The following is an 18803-nucleotide window of genomic DNA, read 5'->3' as shown; positions in this document are numbered from 1 at the left end:
AAACAGTGCTTTCCCAATGTCAAAGTTAATCTTAAATGAAATAATGAGTGAGCATAAGACCTTTGAGTTGTTTTACATTGTCGCGTAGGCTCTCATTATCTTAATGAGAGTACTGGATTTTGAGCAGCAAGATTGTCCACAATGTGGGGGACTGAGTCTTGCCCACGGTAGATGACGCTTGTCACTCCAAATCCGGGTTTTGCTCCGGCCAACTAGCAGTGCCTCATCTCTCCCAAATGGTAGAGACAATTGGGCAGCCGAGCGCATGACATCTCAGTACTTCTCAGGGAAGTCTTGGTCACTCAGGTCACAACCGGTTCTCTCATACACGGTGCAGTCTCATATATAAATGACAATGGAAGCAGTATAAGTTTTAAATATTGGTTTAATAAAACAACTGCATTTTGGATAACAAAGCGTGAGCTGCAATAACCAGAACTACACAACACAATAATATTATAATAGTAACGATGAGAGTGAAGCACAAGAATAATGCTATCATAGTGCTGCTAGATTATTCTCTCTCTAAGTTATATTTCGAGCACAGCATGTTTAGCTCTAAGTCTGTCTTTCAGGTTCCCCCGGGTAGACATCAACCCTCATACCTGAGCAAAGGCCTGTAATCTGCATCAGCATCTGCAACGGGGCATTCAGCATACAGTTGTGGTTCCCTGGCTGGAATCTCCCTCTTGACTTGTACTAGTACTAGAAAGTGTTTTTATAACTAACACGCAGATGTTCTAAGAAAATGTCCCTACCTAAGGATGTGTATTTTCTACGAATGCTGGAGACTAAACTTCTACCACGTTTACCGGCAATGTACCAGACTGTAGCCTTGACTGAAGCACAGGGTGATCAAGAATGCATTATTTGAGAACACAGTGCTGAACTAAGCTAAACAGTGTGATAGAAGAAATTAAAACAAGACTGTAAAAACTGGTTAGTGTACAATAACAATGCGAAGCTGAATAAAATATATCTAGGGCAAAGTGCACAGCGGCCTAGTATGTTAAACTAACGTGCATGGAGCTATATTTGAAATGGCTACACAACAACATATTTTCGTAAGGCTTATGAAAGTTCATGGTTGCAGGGGCTGCTCCTCCGCAAAGGCTAAGAGCCAGCGGCTGAAATATAAAACAATATTTCATTATTGTTTTATTTTGCAGCTGCTGGCTCAGCCAGCATATGCAGGGAGGGGCAGGGCTGGGCCATTGGATGGGGGAGAAGGAGTGGAGTGCACTAATTTCACATATCAGTTTGGCCACCCCTCTTAGGCAGAAACTGACATGCGCACTTAGGTTTCTCCAAACCGGGTGTGTTGCACAGCCGGACTGGGGAAACTGCACAGACCCCAGTGTGCTGTCTGAGCAGCAGACCAAGCCTGTCAGACCAATCCTGATGCTGCTCTCATGCTGGGAATACCATGAGAGCAGTGCCAGGATTGTGTGGGGGAGCCTGTGCTGGTTACCCAGGGACTGCTCAGACACCAGGAGAGCAGAGAAGCGAGGAGGCAGGCGGCATAACAGTAATTTTCTTTTCATTATTAATATTTGTGTTTCCCCCAGTCGATGTGTGGCAGCGGCCGTTGCATGGTTGTAAATGCTGCTTATGATATCTGCAATCATAAGTTGATGTAATTTTGCTTGTACAGAGGGACTTTCTTTAAATCAAAATATCTGCTACTGAGCCACAGTTTGTATACACTTTTAGAGTGGCAGTAATATTGTGTATTGACTTATTTGTGTAGATTTTCCATTTCTTTCGTGTTCCCTAAGTCTCGTTAGAATTCAGCGTCTGACAGAACAGTTGGAAGTTGTGGATTTCTTTTAACTTTGCTTAATTTAGAACAACAATTATTTGTGGAAAATCAGTAACATTTATAACATACGTTTGAGAGCAGACTATAAAATTGGCATTGTTTTTTTATTTAGCTTGGGACTAGAGAACGTAGTTAAGGTTTTCCCGAGACAATGATTACACAGCACTTAAGAACTGGAAACATACTAAAACAATATCACAAACGACTTCTGAGTGAAGATCGCACCTCATGGCTATCCATAGTTGTTCACTGAAGTTGATCTTACACAGGACACAGCTAGGTGGCAAGCCGACTATTCATAGTATGAAACATATGATTATTGACTTCTGAAATAGTGAATTCATCGTTTCTCGGTTCTTTATTACATGACAACTCTAGGTTCTGTTCCTGAGTTTCTATCCTGGTTGTGTGCGTCTATGCTTTGTTTCGTTCTCTTTTTTCATATAAACATTTTATTTCAATATCAGAAGCACAAAACACGTTATGCTGTGGTACACCCTTTCACACAGGTCACATAATGGTATTAGTACAGCCCCACAGTGCTGTTCAAAGTCAAGCAGAAAAGTGAAATGATACATAACGTGAAAGTAACAGTACATAAGGTAATGGCATAACATTCACATTGGTCCCTGTCAGGAATTCAGAAAAGGATTCCTGGTAGGCAGGAATACCTTGAGTGCTGCGGACTTCCTGCCACAAGTTTAGTAAATTCCACTCAAGTTGTGGTTTATGAGCATTCCAAAGCACAGTTTTCTTTGGAAGATTGAGTACACCCCCGACATGTACCTTTGTGGGACTTTCCAAACTTTGCTACAACCTCTTCTTATCATAGAAATGGTTGGATATTTAAGGGATGTGGAGGTGATCCATTCCTCCTTCCCATACTAGAATGGGAGTTCCTCCATCCCTTGGCTGAAGTAAATATCCAACCATTTCTTTGAGAAGAAGATGTTGGTAGATAGATAGATAGATAGATAGATAGATAGATAGATAGATAGATAGATAGATAGAATAAATAGCAAAGCTTCAATTAGCAACATTACAGTTAAGAGTCTATAGAAGCGTGACATACAGGAGCACTGAAAGCAAACTAGAAAAACATAAAAGTAGGATATACAACTAAATCTGGTGTGTTGTGAAATTGCAGTAGCCAGATAGACAAAGGCCACCCCTTAAAGACATTACAACAACATTAGCAGGAGATGGGAACAGATAAAGTTGGAATGTGCCCTTTGCTGACATTGAAAACAATGGGTAAAAAGCATTCTGCTGTCACATCAGACTCCAAACACAAAGGCACCTTTAAAAAATGACAACATACAAAAACACTGGCACTGAATAGAACTATCTTGTGTGTGGGTGTGTCACTCAGGAAAGAGCAAAATGTGCCACTTAAAGTAAAATTAGCCAATGGATGAAGTAGGCTGACCCTCTGCCCCATGCTGTAGTGGATGGAAGCCACATGTGAATGACACAATAACAGACTAATGAAAGAAGAAAGCTGTCTGAAAGCCCCTTTACATTAGAATATTGTACATATACTTTTAGTAAAATCATAACGTTTTGGCTAATGCCAGATCAACCAAAAAGAGGTGAAATGCAAACAACACAGAAGGGCAGCCAGGGAACGCAGAAATACTTGCACAATCGAACAGTTGTGCAGCCATTGAGTATTGTTATTATAAAACCTGGTGTACAAGCAAAGTATCACAGGGACATTACCAAGAAAACTACTAATTCTTGAAAGTGTTCTGCCCTGTGGACATCACCTAAGAGGCGTGTAAAGATGTACCATAAACCCAATTATTTAATTATTAAAAGACGGTTCTCTGTAAATCTAGTAAGCATGTATCTGAGGAATGTGTTGAGAGTCTAGGATGTGATTCACAATGATACTGATACTACCGATCATTTATTCCAATAATTAAATCTATCCATTGGAAGGGTTCTTGTCAGAAATCAAGCATTATCTCTTTGTTTGCCAAGCAACAGTTAGAATCTAGAATAGCTGCCCTACATATATTTGGAGTTGATAATAAAGTTTAAAGTGCTCCTTACTTGTGACAATTGACTGACTGCTGTATTTCTGATAGATAAACCATGGGTTCACTGAAGTGGTTCTGATTTAGCTCAAGGATTCGTTCAGATAAACAACTATCGGTCAAGATATTGCTCAGGCAGGCCCAATGGGTTCCAAATTTTCTTGGTGGTGCTAACAGTTCCTGCTTTGTTTTAAAGCATGTTGATGGGAGGAACATTAGCACAGTAATGTTAACACTTTTCTGAAACGAGGCTGCTTTGCTACCCCAGTTCTTGTTTTTTCACACCAAGAAGCTAATTTGTATCTTCCACCTTTAATTATCAGAATGGGTTTAGAAATGCATGCTGTTATTCTGAAGGCTTGTCATTTCCCTAAACCACTGATGAGACACGCAATGTGGGGTTGTGCTGCCGCATTCCCGTTTCAGCCTTACCTCCTCCCTTAGAACCTTTGTTTCAGTCCACGTAAAGGGCAGCAAAGGTTTTCCATTTGGAATTGCTCACGGATTTTTCTCGTCTGTTCAGTCCACGTTCACAGAATGTCAGTTTCATGTGGTCACAGAGGAGAGGCGTGATGCTGACAGGGAGATAGAATAAAAACCCTTCATATACTCTTTTCTAACACTGCATATGCTTCCCCCCCTGCAGTTACTGTACACACACTTCCTCTGGGTCAGAAGGTCATGGCATCACTGGTATTGTGTGATTGGCAGTGCAGGGTATAATTGAAAGCCCAACATGGGATAGGAATTGAAACCCCTCAGGTAAGGACTGTGCTATACCGATAAAAGGGAGAGTTAGACTAGACCACACTTGCATATTTCATCCCTTTAGGATTATTTTGCTGTAGGCTTCTATCTTCTTGGATGCCTGATGTTAGCCTTCTCTTTTTTCTAATTTTGAAATACTGATTGGGTAGATGTGGGATATCACATACCATGTGTAAGAGATTTCCTCAGGAACCTGAACCCTGGCTTCTTACTAGGGGCTAGGTGTCCATGACTCATAGCATGCAGGTGCTTGGATCTATGCATTTAGCTGATTGATGCTGGTATTGATGATGAATATTTTGATTTTTGCCCACAATATCGGAGAAAAGTATCATGTGAACAAAATACTGTGTCAAGTATATTGAGGACAAAAATATTGTGAAGGTAGGTTTCTAGGGGTAAGCAAACTTTAACTACACTTACCTCAGCATATATACCTTTATGATATATATTATCAAGGTATGTAGATGTGGAGGTAAGAGTAGTAAATCTATATTTACCTCACTGCAGTTACTTTCTCAATATTTTGATCCTTGATGTTTATGACACAATATTCTGTTCACACAATATTTATTTCCAAGTATTCTGTCACATAACCGAATATTTCTGAATCTGGTGTCCCCAGGTTAGGCTTTCCTTTGCAGATTGTTATTATGTATTCAATCAAATATGAATAAAGTATTTTACAGAAAAAACACACTATCATAATTAACCTAGTTTATCACCATAAACGTGAACAAATATAATTAAGTAGAGTTTAAACATGCTTAAAATGTAGATAAAGGACGTATCACATGAATGAATTAATTTACATTTACTCTTACGTTCCTCCTAAGAATTGTAAAAATACTCTAAATGCTCTCAATCTTGAGATTTGCAATCTCCATTCTTTTTTGCCAGATGTAAATGTAACAGGTTCCTATTTTTTTATGTCCGTCAGACTCTTTTCTCTGCAGAGAGCTTTATTGCCAATCTGACTAGGTCCCTGGACATGCTGCATATGGAGGTAAGCTAAATGTAAAACGTGTTTAATGGGAATCATTCACAATCTGTATGTACTGCAATTTCTTGACTTTATGAGCACCCAACCACCTGCCTTCAATGTATCATTCTGGTGGCCTATATACTCTTTAAATAGGGAGGAAGTTAACAATTATTGCAGCAATAAGCAAGGCATTCATTAGAAAAACTTGGCAATCAGTTCCATGGTAGGTTTGAATGTGCTGTAATGAAAGTAATAAAAAAATGACCGAACTTAGCAGAAACAAGCATCGTCAAAGCTAACCTGAGAGCTATTGGCTTAGTTAATGTATTTTAGCCAAACAACATACCATGCTAATTCCGTTTGCTTCAATTTTGACTATTTGACCATCAGATAAAATTGAACAAAAAGCATCTGCTCGATTTTTTTCACGTTAACACAAACTAGATCCCTCACTTAATTGTTTTTTACTCAGCCAGACCCTACCCACCACGCTGTTCAATGGAGAGCACCTCCTGCCACAATAAAAATGTTCTCTGTAAAGCTTCTCCTTGGAGTTATCTAGGTGCTATTCCAATGTCCCCAAAACCAGTAGGTACAGCAGATGAGTGCAGGACATGAGCTTCAAGGAAGAAGGTTATTCTTACCTCACTTTATTTTAATTGAACTAATTATTTCACCTTGGAAGGATGAGAGCTGTAAGAGAGGCTTAGTTTACATGAAAAACTCTGCAGTGGTTGCATTCATCCACAAAGCTATGTTGTCGGATTGATAAAAGAACATCAACAGTTACATAACCCATCACTTAACACACAAATGTTGATGGCTAATAGGATTCCATCCAGGACATTTGAAGCATTTGATGAGCGACAGAAGAGAGATTGTGGTCCTCACTCCTTGGACTCAGCCAACACTTGATTGTGTTCCATTTACCAATACTAGCCAGCATTTGGAAGTAGCTGCAAGACACAGTGGGGGCTATACCAAACCCCCAACTAAATTTCCAGTTAGAAGATACACAAGGTATTATCTTTAAATCACAGTTGCAAAATCATGGAACAGCAAATTCAGTCTTTATTCTTCCAAGGTCAACACAATAAGTGGATAAAGCAAGTAAGATGGCTGCCTGGGTTCAGTCCCTGCTTCACAGATTTGTTGGCAGCATTTAGCGCCACCCTGCGCCACATTAACGCATGCATGCATTGCGCCACTCTGTAGTCCTTTGTGCTACATTATGACTGCAGTCAGGCGCAAAGTATGCACAGGGGGCATTCACCTGTTATTGGAGCCTGTAAAATGGTGCAAGGAAATCAATGGGATTTCCTTGCGCCATTTATTACGCCACCTTTAACGCCTGCTCAATATTTTGGTGCTACTCCTGCAGAGTACATCAATAGCGTCATAAAAAATGACATTATTGCCCCCTACCCTGCCCCATGGTGCACGGTATTTTAAATACGGTGCACACATGGTGGCGGTAAGGGGGTGCTAAGGGGTGGAGGGAAAGTGGCACTGCACTCGGTGCAGCACCACTTTCCATAACTCTGCCCTTAGTCTATAACGTGCACTAGACAGGACAGGCAGATCAAGTTTTATCCTTCAACAGTTGATAAAAGAATACGATGGTGTTACATTTAACTTTCCACATTTTATTCAAGTATCAGTAGGTGCTTAAGTTTCTGCAGTGTTCTACAATACATATTTCTTACCTCTTTATCCTGTTAGTGTAGTCAGTCTGCATAATAGATTAGGGAGTTTTGGCCCTACTGCAGTCATCGTTCTGTGGCCTTAAGGTAAATGACTCCAAATCTCATCTGGACTAACATGGCTTTCATCCTTCAAAAGTCCATAACATAATTAGCATCATGTTGGGTGTATGTTATTTAATCAAGAAGAGTTTATGCAGGTTGTGCCAGGTGTTCCGTAAGTGTTCGAGAGGGGCATTGGTGTCACACCCACCTGCCACAGTTTTCAGCAGAGCAGAATAAAGGGAACACACAAAGAAATCAGTGATCATGCCATCATTCATTATTGGTCATTTTTCACCCAGCACAAACGAAACAAATTAAAAAACTCTCTGTTAGAGATCAGTCCTGGGCATGAGAGTGCTCACTCTGGGGCATGGAAACTGCTCAATCGAGGTGTCATTGGAATATAGTGGTTTGTTTGTATTTTAGGTAGGGTGTACTGGCCATTGGTTTGGGGAAAGAGCTGGGGGTATTTTAGGGACAAGGACCCTTAATAGAGAGGTAGAGTCTAACTTTAGTTCTCTCTCATTCCTTATATGTTAGCCTTCTATCCTACTATGAGTGATTACATGAGCATGAAGGAGCTGAGACCTAATATAAGCTCTTATGGAAATGTCTATTTCAATTTGCGTCACTACAGCATATAGTTGGCCTTTTCTCCTTATATATTGCTGGTGTAATGTCCTGCTAGACACGTTCTATTGTTTGCACAGTACTGTGTCACCAGCAATTCCATGAGGGATGATCTGTCATACTCACCCCACACCCATCCCTCACAGGCGTCACCGGTTAGATGACCCTGCCAATAATAGGGACTGGGCACATGTGCCCCAGGCCTGTTACTGTACCATATACCTTGTGTGTGTGTGTCGTCCTACATAATGACCTTACAATGGCGATGAGCGGGTCTGACCCTGTGTGTAAGCTGACAGCAGTTTTGCAGCTCGTTGTGGGGGAAAGTGTAGCCCTAGTCTAGGTACCCCACATCCACTACCAGCACGACAACCACAAGGACATCTCTGAGACACTGCACATTACTGCTTGCCTGGGGAAGTGACCCAGTCACCCTTAGAAGAGGATGACTATGTCCCTGCATGAGAAGGAGAAAACAGAGGCCCTCTAGCACCTCAGTGTGCCTGCCGTCCGTCTGCTGTGAGACTCTGTATGGCGGGCAGAGTAGAGAGCTGTGGTGAATGAGTGAAGTGTGCCGTCCATGATGGCGTGGCGAGACGGCGCCCAGCGGCCAGCAATAACAAGGAGTTGAGAAAGGAGACTGTTTGCCTCCAACCCCTTTCTGCACCAGCTGCCATCCAGAGTGTGGGCGGCGAAAGAGAAGTGAAAAAGGGGGTGAAGGATTGTAGCCAGCACTGTGCTCAAAGTGCCTACACGTCCTCCCAAGATGCTGAGCAACACCCCCCCCCCCCTTGCTGCTACCACCGGTAAAGGGAGAACAGGAGACATCTTGTGCAGTGCCATTAAGGCATTGCCCCGGCCATGAAAATGATGAATGGGAGAGCTGGTGATAGAGCGGTCCGTAGTAATAATTTACCTGTGTTCGGACGCTCTTTAGGCCGATGAATCTTTTGACTAAGTGGGAACTCTCTGTACTCTTACATCGATCAATTGCATAAAATCAATAATCAATACCGAACATAAGCAATACCTTGATCAACATAACACTTAACAATTAATCCAGAATACATTTCGGCGAACCCTGACCTTTCAGTCAGGAATAACCACACCAGTTTATTGCAAAGTTAGTGAATTTATTTCCCTATATTAACAAAGCTAGCACAATATATATGTGTCTCAACACCAAATGATAAACGTAAATGAACATTAATAGCTGTCCATAGTGGCGAAACAAGTGCAATCTATGTAGCATTTGAATCACAAGGCATTCGATAATAGCAATGCAAATCACTAATACGATAATCTGTAATGAACTAATGGCATACATTTAGTCAGCATAACAAGATCTCAAATTGCATCGTGCGACATATAGAATCCTCACCTAACCTCAAATTAGCATCGGCATGTGGGGCTTCATGCGAAAACAATTTAGCAACATTAATTTAGAAAACTCCTAGCTAGGGATCTTATCAAAATCAGCAGTTGGTTACCTAAAAGAAACACAATGCAATTGTACAATTTCCTTTCATATTTACCAATTACGATCAGCAATCAAGGAAGCCTTCGTCTCACAGGTACCGTTCTTCGGTCAGCATGGGTACTGTTTCGATCAGCATGGGACAGGGCAAAAGGGTCAGGGGTGGACGGGGCAATTGCCTCACGGCGGCAAGGTAAAACTACTACTTCATGCAAAGGGATCAAATCAAAGTTAAAGTCTCTAGGGCCAGAATAATTTAAAGTCTCTTTCTCTCGATTAGAGAAAGCATCAAAGTCTCTTTCAAAATGGCGTCGCAGCAAAGTGGGCCATAATAGCTACGAAGTCTGCAAAATGGCGGGTATCGAGCTGGTAATGGCTGCAATGATCTAATTTCTTCTCGTGCACCTGGTTTTTATAGACAACAGTTCGAATCCAGTAGGGTCTCCATTGGAGGGTTCATAGGTTAGCTTCAAATTGTCCAATCAAAAACGACAGTTCTCAAGCTTTTACTTAAGCATACATTATCCTTGGAGATGGGTACGCAAGTTGCAACATTGTCTACCAATTAGCTCACTTTCAGAGCCTCCATTGTCCGCACCTGCAAATCGACCTTGGAGTAAAGAGAAATATGCCAGGCTGGCACGAAACCTTAAGATAAGCATGTGAACGGTTTCTGTGGAAAAGTACAGCTTCAAGCAAAAATACACGTTTATTAGCACAGTGGAAAAATACGAGCATCTAAACCGTGAGACCAGGCAACTAGGCCAAAGCCTCCGCTAAAGTAATGCTAAGCTAAAACATTTCAAACAAGCAAATCATAGCACACGTTTACGATTATGTCGGATTAGTGCAATTCTAATACATCACGTTATATAAAGCACGCGTATAAATGTTGGCAAACTACTCTGAGGGCACATTTTGTCCCCGTACATTCTTTATTAGTTCGGTTAAAGTCACACATGATTATTTCACACTACGTTTAAGCTCTAATAAATGTAAAACCTTCATTTTCTGCTTCATCAATCCCTCCTCTGATGACTACTAGTCATCACACCAAACCATGCCCACAAATTTTATTCCATTAAAATTCTGTCAGTTCCCTTTTCCTTTTAATTCCCCTAGTTTGCGCTTTGTATTCTTCTGCCATTCTTTTCATAATTTTCTCTTCTTTTCTTCTCTTAATTCTTTCCATAATCATTATTATTCCCCTTTTTATTCCCCAAATTCCAAATATGCAAATTATAACTATTAAAATTCCCTCTATTATTTTTAACAATATTCCATTCCAAATTCCCCCAATCCAATGTCCCACTGAAGCAAGTCCTTTTCCAACCTTCTCCCACACTCCTGGTTCTTTCAATTCCTTCAAATCTGCACTTTCTTTTGTTAGATTAGCAAGCATAGTTTTAATTTTCACACTATTGTCAGGAATATAAGTACAACAGTGACGTGCACCAAGCATTTTGCAAACGCCACCATCCTTTGCTAAAAGAATGTCTAAAGCAAGCCTATTTTGAAGAGTCATAGCTCTTTCCGCTGCAAGTTCAGCATCTATCAGGATTATAGCACCTGAAAACTTTGTCAACATGTTATCCACTATAGTAGACAACTTTCTTATTTTGATGGAATTCAACACAACTCCCAATGAAGGAATCATGGCTCCAAATATATCTCCTACCACAGCAGCTGCGGTCTCTCTTTTCTGGATACGATGGGATCCAGATGTCTTTTGAATCATCGATAGGTCATCCAGTTGATAAACCTTTGGGAACACTATACCCAAATAACATCTCCCCCACCATCCCTTTGGAAGACGATAATAGGCATTATACCCACAAATGTAATATACACCTGGAATGACAGGGTCAAGTCCGTTCATCATGAATGTCCATTTGGCCTTAAAGATAAACGTATGTTTACACTCACTCGCTCCTACAAAAATGTTGTCATAATAAGATTCACCTCGATATATACAAAATTTCCCTACATGCCAAGCATCTAAAGCTATTTTCCCTTGTGTCTTTATTGCAGCAAAATCATAATTATCTACTGAAGTCCTCTTATGTAGCTCCTTTTCTAATTTCACCTTCATTTGTGCCCTTCTATCATCTGTGCGATCTAAAAAGCTTATCTCTACTGCAGAGAGTGAGCAAGTAAGGTTCTCCCTATGAGCGTGAGCCGTTTCAAAAGGTTGCATTGGCTCGAAAAATTCCCTCATTATTTTAGCATCCCAATCTTTAGCAATCTGGCTTAGCTGCGCTATTATAGGAACATAAGCAAAAGTAACATCATAATTTGAGTAAAAATACTGTATGTTAGTTTGACCATAAAATCTAGACATTACTATACTACATGTAATCCCGTATGTAAGAGGCATGTGGTGATATGTCACCCCTTCCTTTACTGATGTCGGTATCTGTGTACACACATAACAATCTTTCGCATCCATTGTTTCAACATATTCTGTTAGCAAGCGATAGAAAACGTTATACGAAAGCTCTTTCTTATCGTGCAAGAGTCTCTCATCCAATGCTAGTCTTTTCAATGCGGTTAGTTCGGTGACAGTAACAGGAGCAAAAGTAGAAGCCTCAATATTCTCATTCTCACCCTTTCCATGCATTCCAAGCACAATTGCCATTATTATTAGTACACATGTAATTACCAAACCCATACACACATATTTACAATATTTCTTTCTATTATTTTGCGTCATGATCTGTATAGAATCAGAGAGCTAGAAGCACCTATAAATGAAACTATTTAGCAATTCAGTCACAAAGCTGAACGAGCGCAATGTTCACACAGTCTTCTTCAAGAGGCCAGTCACTTATCGGTTAGCAGCATTTGTCTCAATTCGGCAATAACTCAGTCTTTATCAGTTCAGCAAGTCTCATCCGGTTTAGCAATATCTCAGCTGGTCGTTTGTTTCACGTTAGATTGTAGCAAGCAATATCATTTATTACCCTTTCAGTCAACACTGTCCATAAAACTTTTCTTTTCTATTGGTATCTCTTCTTCTTCTTCGTTCTCGATGCTTAGAGATACAAACTCGTCAGTCCAATCATCATTGACTGCATATGCCCATTCAGGACCGGAATACCTCCTGTTTGGTATCCTTTTCCTTTTCAATTTTGCTTCTCTTTTCGATTCTGCTTCGCTGGTACTTTCCTCTTTTGTCAAGTCTTTTTCTTCACTCGAGGTTGGTACCACGACAGACACTTCCTTTCTTTTCTCTTTCACTTTTGGCCTTTCTCCGTCGTTCAAACCTTCTCCAGTCCTTTGTTTTACTGGTGATATACTTAGTCTTCTCTGTGCACCATGTCCATTTGACGGACCTGCGATCTTTTCTGAGGAAGCTTGAACCTTTTCGTTCTGGTCTGCCTTGTCCCCTCCTTCTGGGGAATCAATCACGTTCTCTTTTTCTTTTTCTGTATCGTCTGCTTCTGGGAAAGCCCTCCTCTGATCAGGCTCTCCTGCCTTTTCACCTCTTTCGAGTCCTTCGTCACCGTTACCTTCGTCAGGCTCTTTATCACTTTCAGCTGCTTCAGGTTCTTTGTCACCTTCAGCTTCTTCGTCGCTGTCTGAACTTTCTCCTTGGTCTTCCCCAAGTGAGTCGGACTCTTCGCCCTCCAATAATATCTCTTTCTCTCCTGCTTCTGCCTGTTCTCTTTCAGTTCGGTTTTGTTCTGTCTCAGCACTCAGCACTGTTTTATCAGGCACTGGCAGTTTCAGCGCTTCAACTTCCTCATCTGTGGGACACAACACCTTCTTTGTGTGACTGGCGTGGATCCAGTTGGGAACCCCCGCACACTTCACAGTGGTAGTTGTCGTCAGGATCACTTGGAAAGGGCCTTTCCAACGGGGTTCCAGACACGACTTCCTCACGTGCTTCTTTACCACGACCCAGTCACCTGCTTTCAGTGCGTGTCCTGGACCTTGGATCGGTGGCAAGGTGGTCGCTTCCACCTGATGAGAGAAAGAGCGAACCACGTCAGCCAGACCCTTGCAGTAATCTAACACCATATCATCTGTAATATTCAAAAGCGCGTTTGCGGGAACTGCAGGAAGTCTCATAGCCCTGCCCATGAGAATTTTGTGCGGAGACAATCCAGTCTTTCTATCAGGGGTGTTTCTCATTGACATTAGCACCAAGGGCAATGCGTCAGGCCATTTCAAATTTGTCGATGCACATATTTTCGCCATTCTTGATTTCAGTGTACCATTCATTTGTTCCACCAGTCCTGATGCTTCAGGGCGATAGCTACAATGCAGTTTTTGCTCAATGTTCAGCGCTTCGCAGAGTAACTTTATCACCTCGTTATTGAAGTGACTTCCCCTATCTGATTCTAAAGAGATCGGGAACCCGAAACGTGGTATCAACTCCCTCAACAATAGCTTGGCAACTGTAAGGCTGTCATTTCTACGTGTGGGGTATGCCTCAATCCAGTGACTAAAAATGCACACAATCACCAACACATACTTCAGACCTCCATGCACAGGCATCTCGATGAAGTCCATCTGCATTCGACTAAAAGGCCCGCTTGCCCTACCAATGTGACTCGCGTTCACAACCGTTCCCTTTCCTGGGTTCATCTGCTGGCAAGTGACACATCGATGGCAAACTGCTTCTGCAGCTTGACGAAATCTGGGGTTAAACCAATCAGTTTTGAACAATCTTATCATGGCATCTCTCCCTAGGTGAGCTTGCCCATGATAGAACCGCGCAAGCTGTGATAAGAGACTATTTGGCAAAATAAATTTTCCCTCATGTGAAACCCATAACTCGTCTTGTCTCTTTATACATTGTGATTTAATCCAGGAATCTCTTTCATCCTCCCTGACGTTATTCTGTAGTGCTTTTAGTTCCTCTATTGTATCTACGACCTTCAAGGCAAATGCTTCAGCTGGTTCGAGTTCTGGTTCATTTATCGAATTCCATTCATCTCTGAGTAATATACAGTTCAAGGCACAAAATCTTGCGACTTGATCCGCATATGCATTTCCCAGAGAAACATAGTCCTGTCCTTTCGTGTGAGCACTGCACTTTACCACTGCAACTTCAGCTGGCACTTGAATGGCGTGTAACAATTCCCTTATTCTTTCCCCATTCTTCACTGGGGATCCTGAAGAAGTCAGGAAACCTCTCTGTGACCATAGTTGTCCAAAGTCATGCACAATCCCAAACCCATATTGACTATCAGTGTAAATGGTGACTTTCATCAATGCAGACAGTTGACATGCTCTGGTAAGGGCTACAAGTTCTGCTACCTGTGCAGAATAGACTCCTTGAAGCCATCCCGCTTCCAAGACCCCTGTTACAGTACATACAGCATATCCTGCTTTCAAAATCCCCATCCCGTCCCTTAGACATGAACCATCAACAAAAAGAATCTGGTCATTTTCATCAAGCTTAGTATCCTTAATGTCCGGTCGAGGTTTTGTGCAAAATTCAGTCACCTGAAGGCAGTCATGCTCGACGTCTTCAGCGTTCTCAATTTCAGCATTTTCTCCAGGAAGCAATGTTGCTGGATTCAACGTAGTGCACCTTTTCAGCTGCACATTCGGTGAGCCCAGAATTATCGTTTCATACCTTGTGAGTCTTGCTCCGGTCATGTGTTGCGTTCGGGAGCGGGTCAAAAGTATTTCAACTGAGTGAGGGACCATGACTGTTACTGGGTGTCCCATCACTATTCCTTCACTCTGAGTGAGGCTGATACCAACTGCTGCTACGGCGCGCAAACACCCTGGGAGTGCTGCTGCGACCGGATCCAAAGTAGCTGAAAAATACGCTACTGGTCTGTTTACGCCACCATGGGCTTGGGTCAAGACAGACAAAGAACATGCATCACGTTCATGACAAAACAATGTGAAAGGCTTTGTGTAGTCAGGCATACCTAAAGCTGGAGCCCTGCACATGCATTCCTTCAATTCAACAAAAGCATCCATCTCATCTCCTTTCAGTTCAATTTGATCCAAAGCATCCTTCTGGGTCAGTTTCAGCAAAGGCTTTGCTAGAGTGGAGAAGTTGGGAATCCACTGGCGACAATAGCCCACCATTCCCAAAAACTTCCTCACCTCCCTCCTTGTCTTGGGTGGACTCATTTGAAGTACGCTTGTAATTCTTTCCTTCATTATTTTCCGTGACCCTTTCTCTATTTGGTGACCCAAGTATTTCACTTTCTTCTGACAGAACTGCAATTTGGAAGGAGACACCTTATGTCCATTCCTTCCCAAATGGTTCAACAGAGCAATGGTATCGGCTGTGCAGCCACTTTCTGTCTTTGATGCAACCAGTAAGTCGTCAATGTATTGTACTAGGGTTGACTCGAATGGCAATTCTAATGCTTCCAAGTCTTTCTTTAGAATCTGATTGAATATTGACGGTGACTCAGAAAACCCTTGAGGAATTCGACACCAACTGTATACTCTGTCCAGGAATTTGAAACAAAAGAGGAATTGGCTGTCCTCATGAAGAGGCACCGAAAAGAACGCTTGTGACAAATCGATGACTGAGAACCATTCGGCATCGCAAGGGACTTGAAACATTATCACAGCTGGATTCGGTACTACAGGGCAACATTTGACTACAATGTCATTTATTTTCCTCAAGTCCTGCACGAGTCGGACCTTTCCACTCGGCTTTATTAGTCCCATTATTGGTGAATTACATGGACTGCTTAACACTTCTTTCAGTACCCCCTGTTTTACAAATTCGTCAATGAGTTGGGCAACTTTCATGAGGGTATCTTGTGGCATGTGGTATTGTGGGGTCTGGGGAAAGATTGCATTGGGCTTTACAGTCACCTTCACTGGTTCCACTCCTTTCATCAATCCCACCTCTTTCCCTGTCATGTCCCACACTTCCTTCCCGACTGTCTCCCGTAATTCAGCTGGAATATCTTCTTCAGTTATCATCGGGAAAAGACAAATCAGAGGATATTCTTCATCTACCGTTTCCATCTCATCCCCCTCTACACTGTCCTCTTCTTCCCCATCACTGCTCGTCTGTATTGTTATCCCTTCATTCGAACACATGATCGAACAACCCAATTTGCACAATAGGTCTCTCCCTAATAGTGCTATCGGGCTTGAGTCACATACCACAAACTGATGTACCCCTTGATAGTTACCGATGCTGACTGGTACCGGATCTGTTATTGGGTTCGTCAGGTGCCTGTTTGCTACTCCCACCACTTGAACTGTCCTCCCTTAGAGTGGCAAATTTGGTACTTCACTGCTCTTAACAGTTGAACGTGTGGCTCCCGTGTCAACCAAGAACGAGACACGATGACCCATTACTCTTCCCTCCACGTACGGACCCCTTTGATCAACTTCCAAGGATGCTGCAAGCACACAATCTCCTTCTTCTTCTGAGCTCTCACTCTCCCATACATTGTTTATTCCACTCTCACTGTATAATGGGAACTGTTGTACGGTGCCATTTGTACTCATTACCTGACCCGAGACCTGTGGAGGAACCATCACTTGCTGCTGACTCATTGGTGCCAAGGGTATTTGCATTTGCTGATTAGGTACCATGGGTAACTGCTGTTGCATCGGCTGCATTTGCGTCATCTGCATACGAGGCATCTGCATCTGCTGCGGCTGCATAGGTTGCAATCCCTGCAACTGATTTATGGTCTGAAAATTTGGGCTTGGACCTCTCATTTTCGGTCCCCTCATTGTCTGAAATGCATTGACATCATTGTTTTGCTGACCAACGCCTGCACCTGCACCTGCACCTTCCTGCACCACCATCGGGCACTCGCGTTTCCAATGACCGACAATTCCGCACGCGTGACACGGCATCACCTTCTTCATTGCCTGCACACCCGTCACAACAGTGTTCAAATCCGGACCAGTATTCACAAAACCTCCTCTGCCTCTGCCTCTAGCCTGTGGCTGAAACGCCATGTTTCCCTGCAACTGCGGCTGCTGTTGCGGTACCTGCTGTTGGAACCCTTGCATCCCTTGCAAACCTTGCAAACCTGTCTGAGCTGCCTTAAGCTGCATCATCATCACCTTCTCTTTCAACTTTTTCTGTTTCACCTCAATTTCGTCGCTACAGTATTTCGCATAATTCAACACCTCATCAATCGGTTTCGATTGCCAGCAAACCAAATGTGACTTTATCATCTGACTTATCTCTGGCCTCTGCCCTTCCACAAATCTGAAGACAAAATGAAGCATGTCCTTCGCCTCTATTGTCTCTGTGCCACTGTAGTTCTTAAACGCCTTTAGCAACCTCTCATAGTAACTATGAATCGACTCTTTAGCCTCTTGGGCCGTTCGATCGCTCTTCTGCCAATCCACATTTTTCGCTGGTACCTTCGTCTTCAAATGCTCAATCACCTTATAGTACAAACTCATCACCATAGGTGATGGTGCACCCATCTCCCTGTCTCTTTCTGGTTCACTCGTCGGCCAACCTACAGCTCTTTTGCAATCCTCCCACAAATCTGCTGGAACCACAATCTCAAACAGAGTGTTCAGGTCTTCCCAGAGACATTTTGCAAGCTTCACAAACCTATCAGTCTGCTGATACCATTCGATCGGCTTCTCTCTCAGTTTGGGAAAATCATCCGTAAAAGACTGAATGTCACTTCTGTGCCATGGTACATGTACTAATTTTCCCCCTGCTGTCTCCCTCATTGGTAACATGGTTACTGTATCGCTACTCTGCGGTCTTTTCTCGTTGTGCTCTGTAGCACTGTCCCTCCTCTTTTCCTTCCTCTTTACCCACCTGCTTTCCCACTTGTCTAAGCACCTCCACACTTGGGCACTCTGCAACAATTCTCTAAGGTGTGCCTTCATGCCTGCTGACCTCATGTGTTCAAAATCTGTGGCCCCAAAATCCAACCTATAGCTTCTGCTCAAGTGTTTCAACTTGCCTATGTCAATCCCGTTTCTGTCCGCTACTTCCTGCAAACTTTTATGTACCTTGTTCACTTCTTTCGTAATCTTTGGACATAGGTGTCTCAGCTCTTCTTCCGTGTAGGACTCTAACCTATTCACACCCATAGTCCCTTCCACCAATTCTTGTGCTTCCATGTTCAGCCTCATCCTATTCAGGTAATCTTCTCCTTTCCCACTGTCTGAACTTTGTGTGGAATTCAAACTGTTGAACCACTGTGTCAGCTGTTGCGCATTTACCCCCATCAGTGTAGCATTCACATCGACTGCCATTGATGGTTGCGGCAACTTTTCAGTATTCGATGTTAGGGGTATTATCAATGGGGGACTCGACCTCACCAGTGTCGACTGAGCACATATGGGACTAAACTCCATCAAGGACCCAGATCCAGTTGGTTGGGCTGCTATCGGAGTTATC

At 42.6% G+C, this 18803-nt stretch overlaps 1 protein-coding gene across 1 annotated transcript in view; it reads left to right on the top strand.

Annotated features, from left to right (window-relative positions):
• LOC138258619 (phospholipase B1, membrane-associated-like) overlaps positions 1-18803 on the top strand; it is a 198627-nt gene that overhangs the window by 117989 nt on the left and 61835 nt on the right. Inside the window, exon 10 of the mRNA XM_069205964.1 lies at positions 5573-5638. Within this exon, the coding sequence (XP_069062065.1) occupies positions 5573-5638 (66 nt within the window). The remainder of the gene's footprint in view (positions 1-5572; positions 5639-18803) is intronic.

The sequence above is a fragment of the Pleurodeles waltl genome, chromosome 9 (assembly GCF_031143425.1).
Source record: "Pleurodeles waltl isolate 20211129_DDA chromosome 9, aPleWal1.hap1.20221129, whole genome shotgun sequence".
Taxonomy (NCBI): domain Eukaryota; kingdom Metazoa; phylum Chordata; class Amphibia; order Caudata; family Salamandridae; genus Pleurodeles; species Pleurodeles waltl.
Note: the sequence above shows the minus strand (reverse complement) of the source record. Positions and strands in the feature narration are given on the sequence as shown.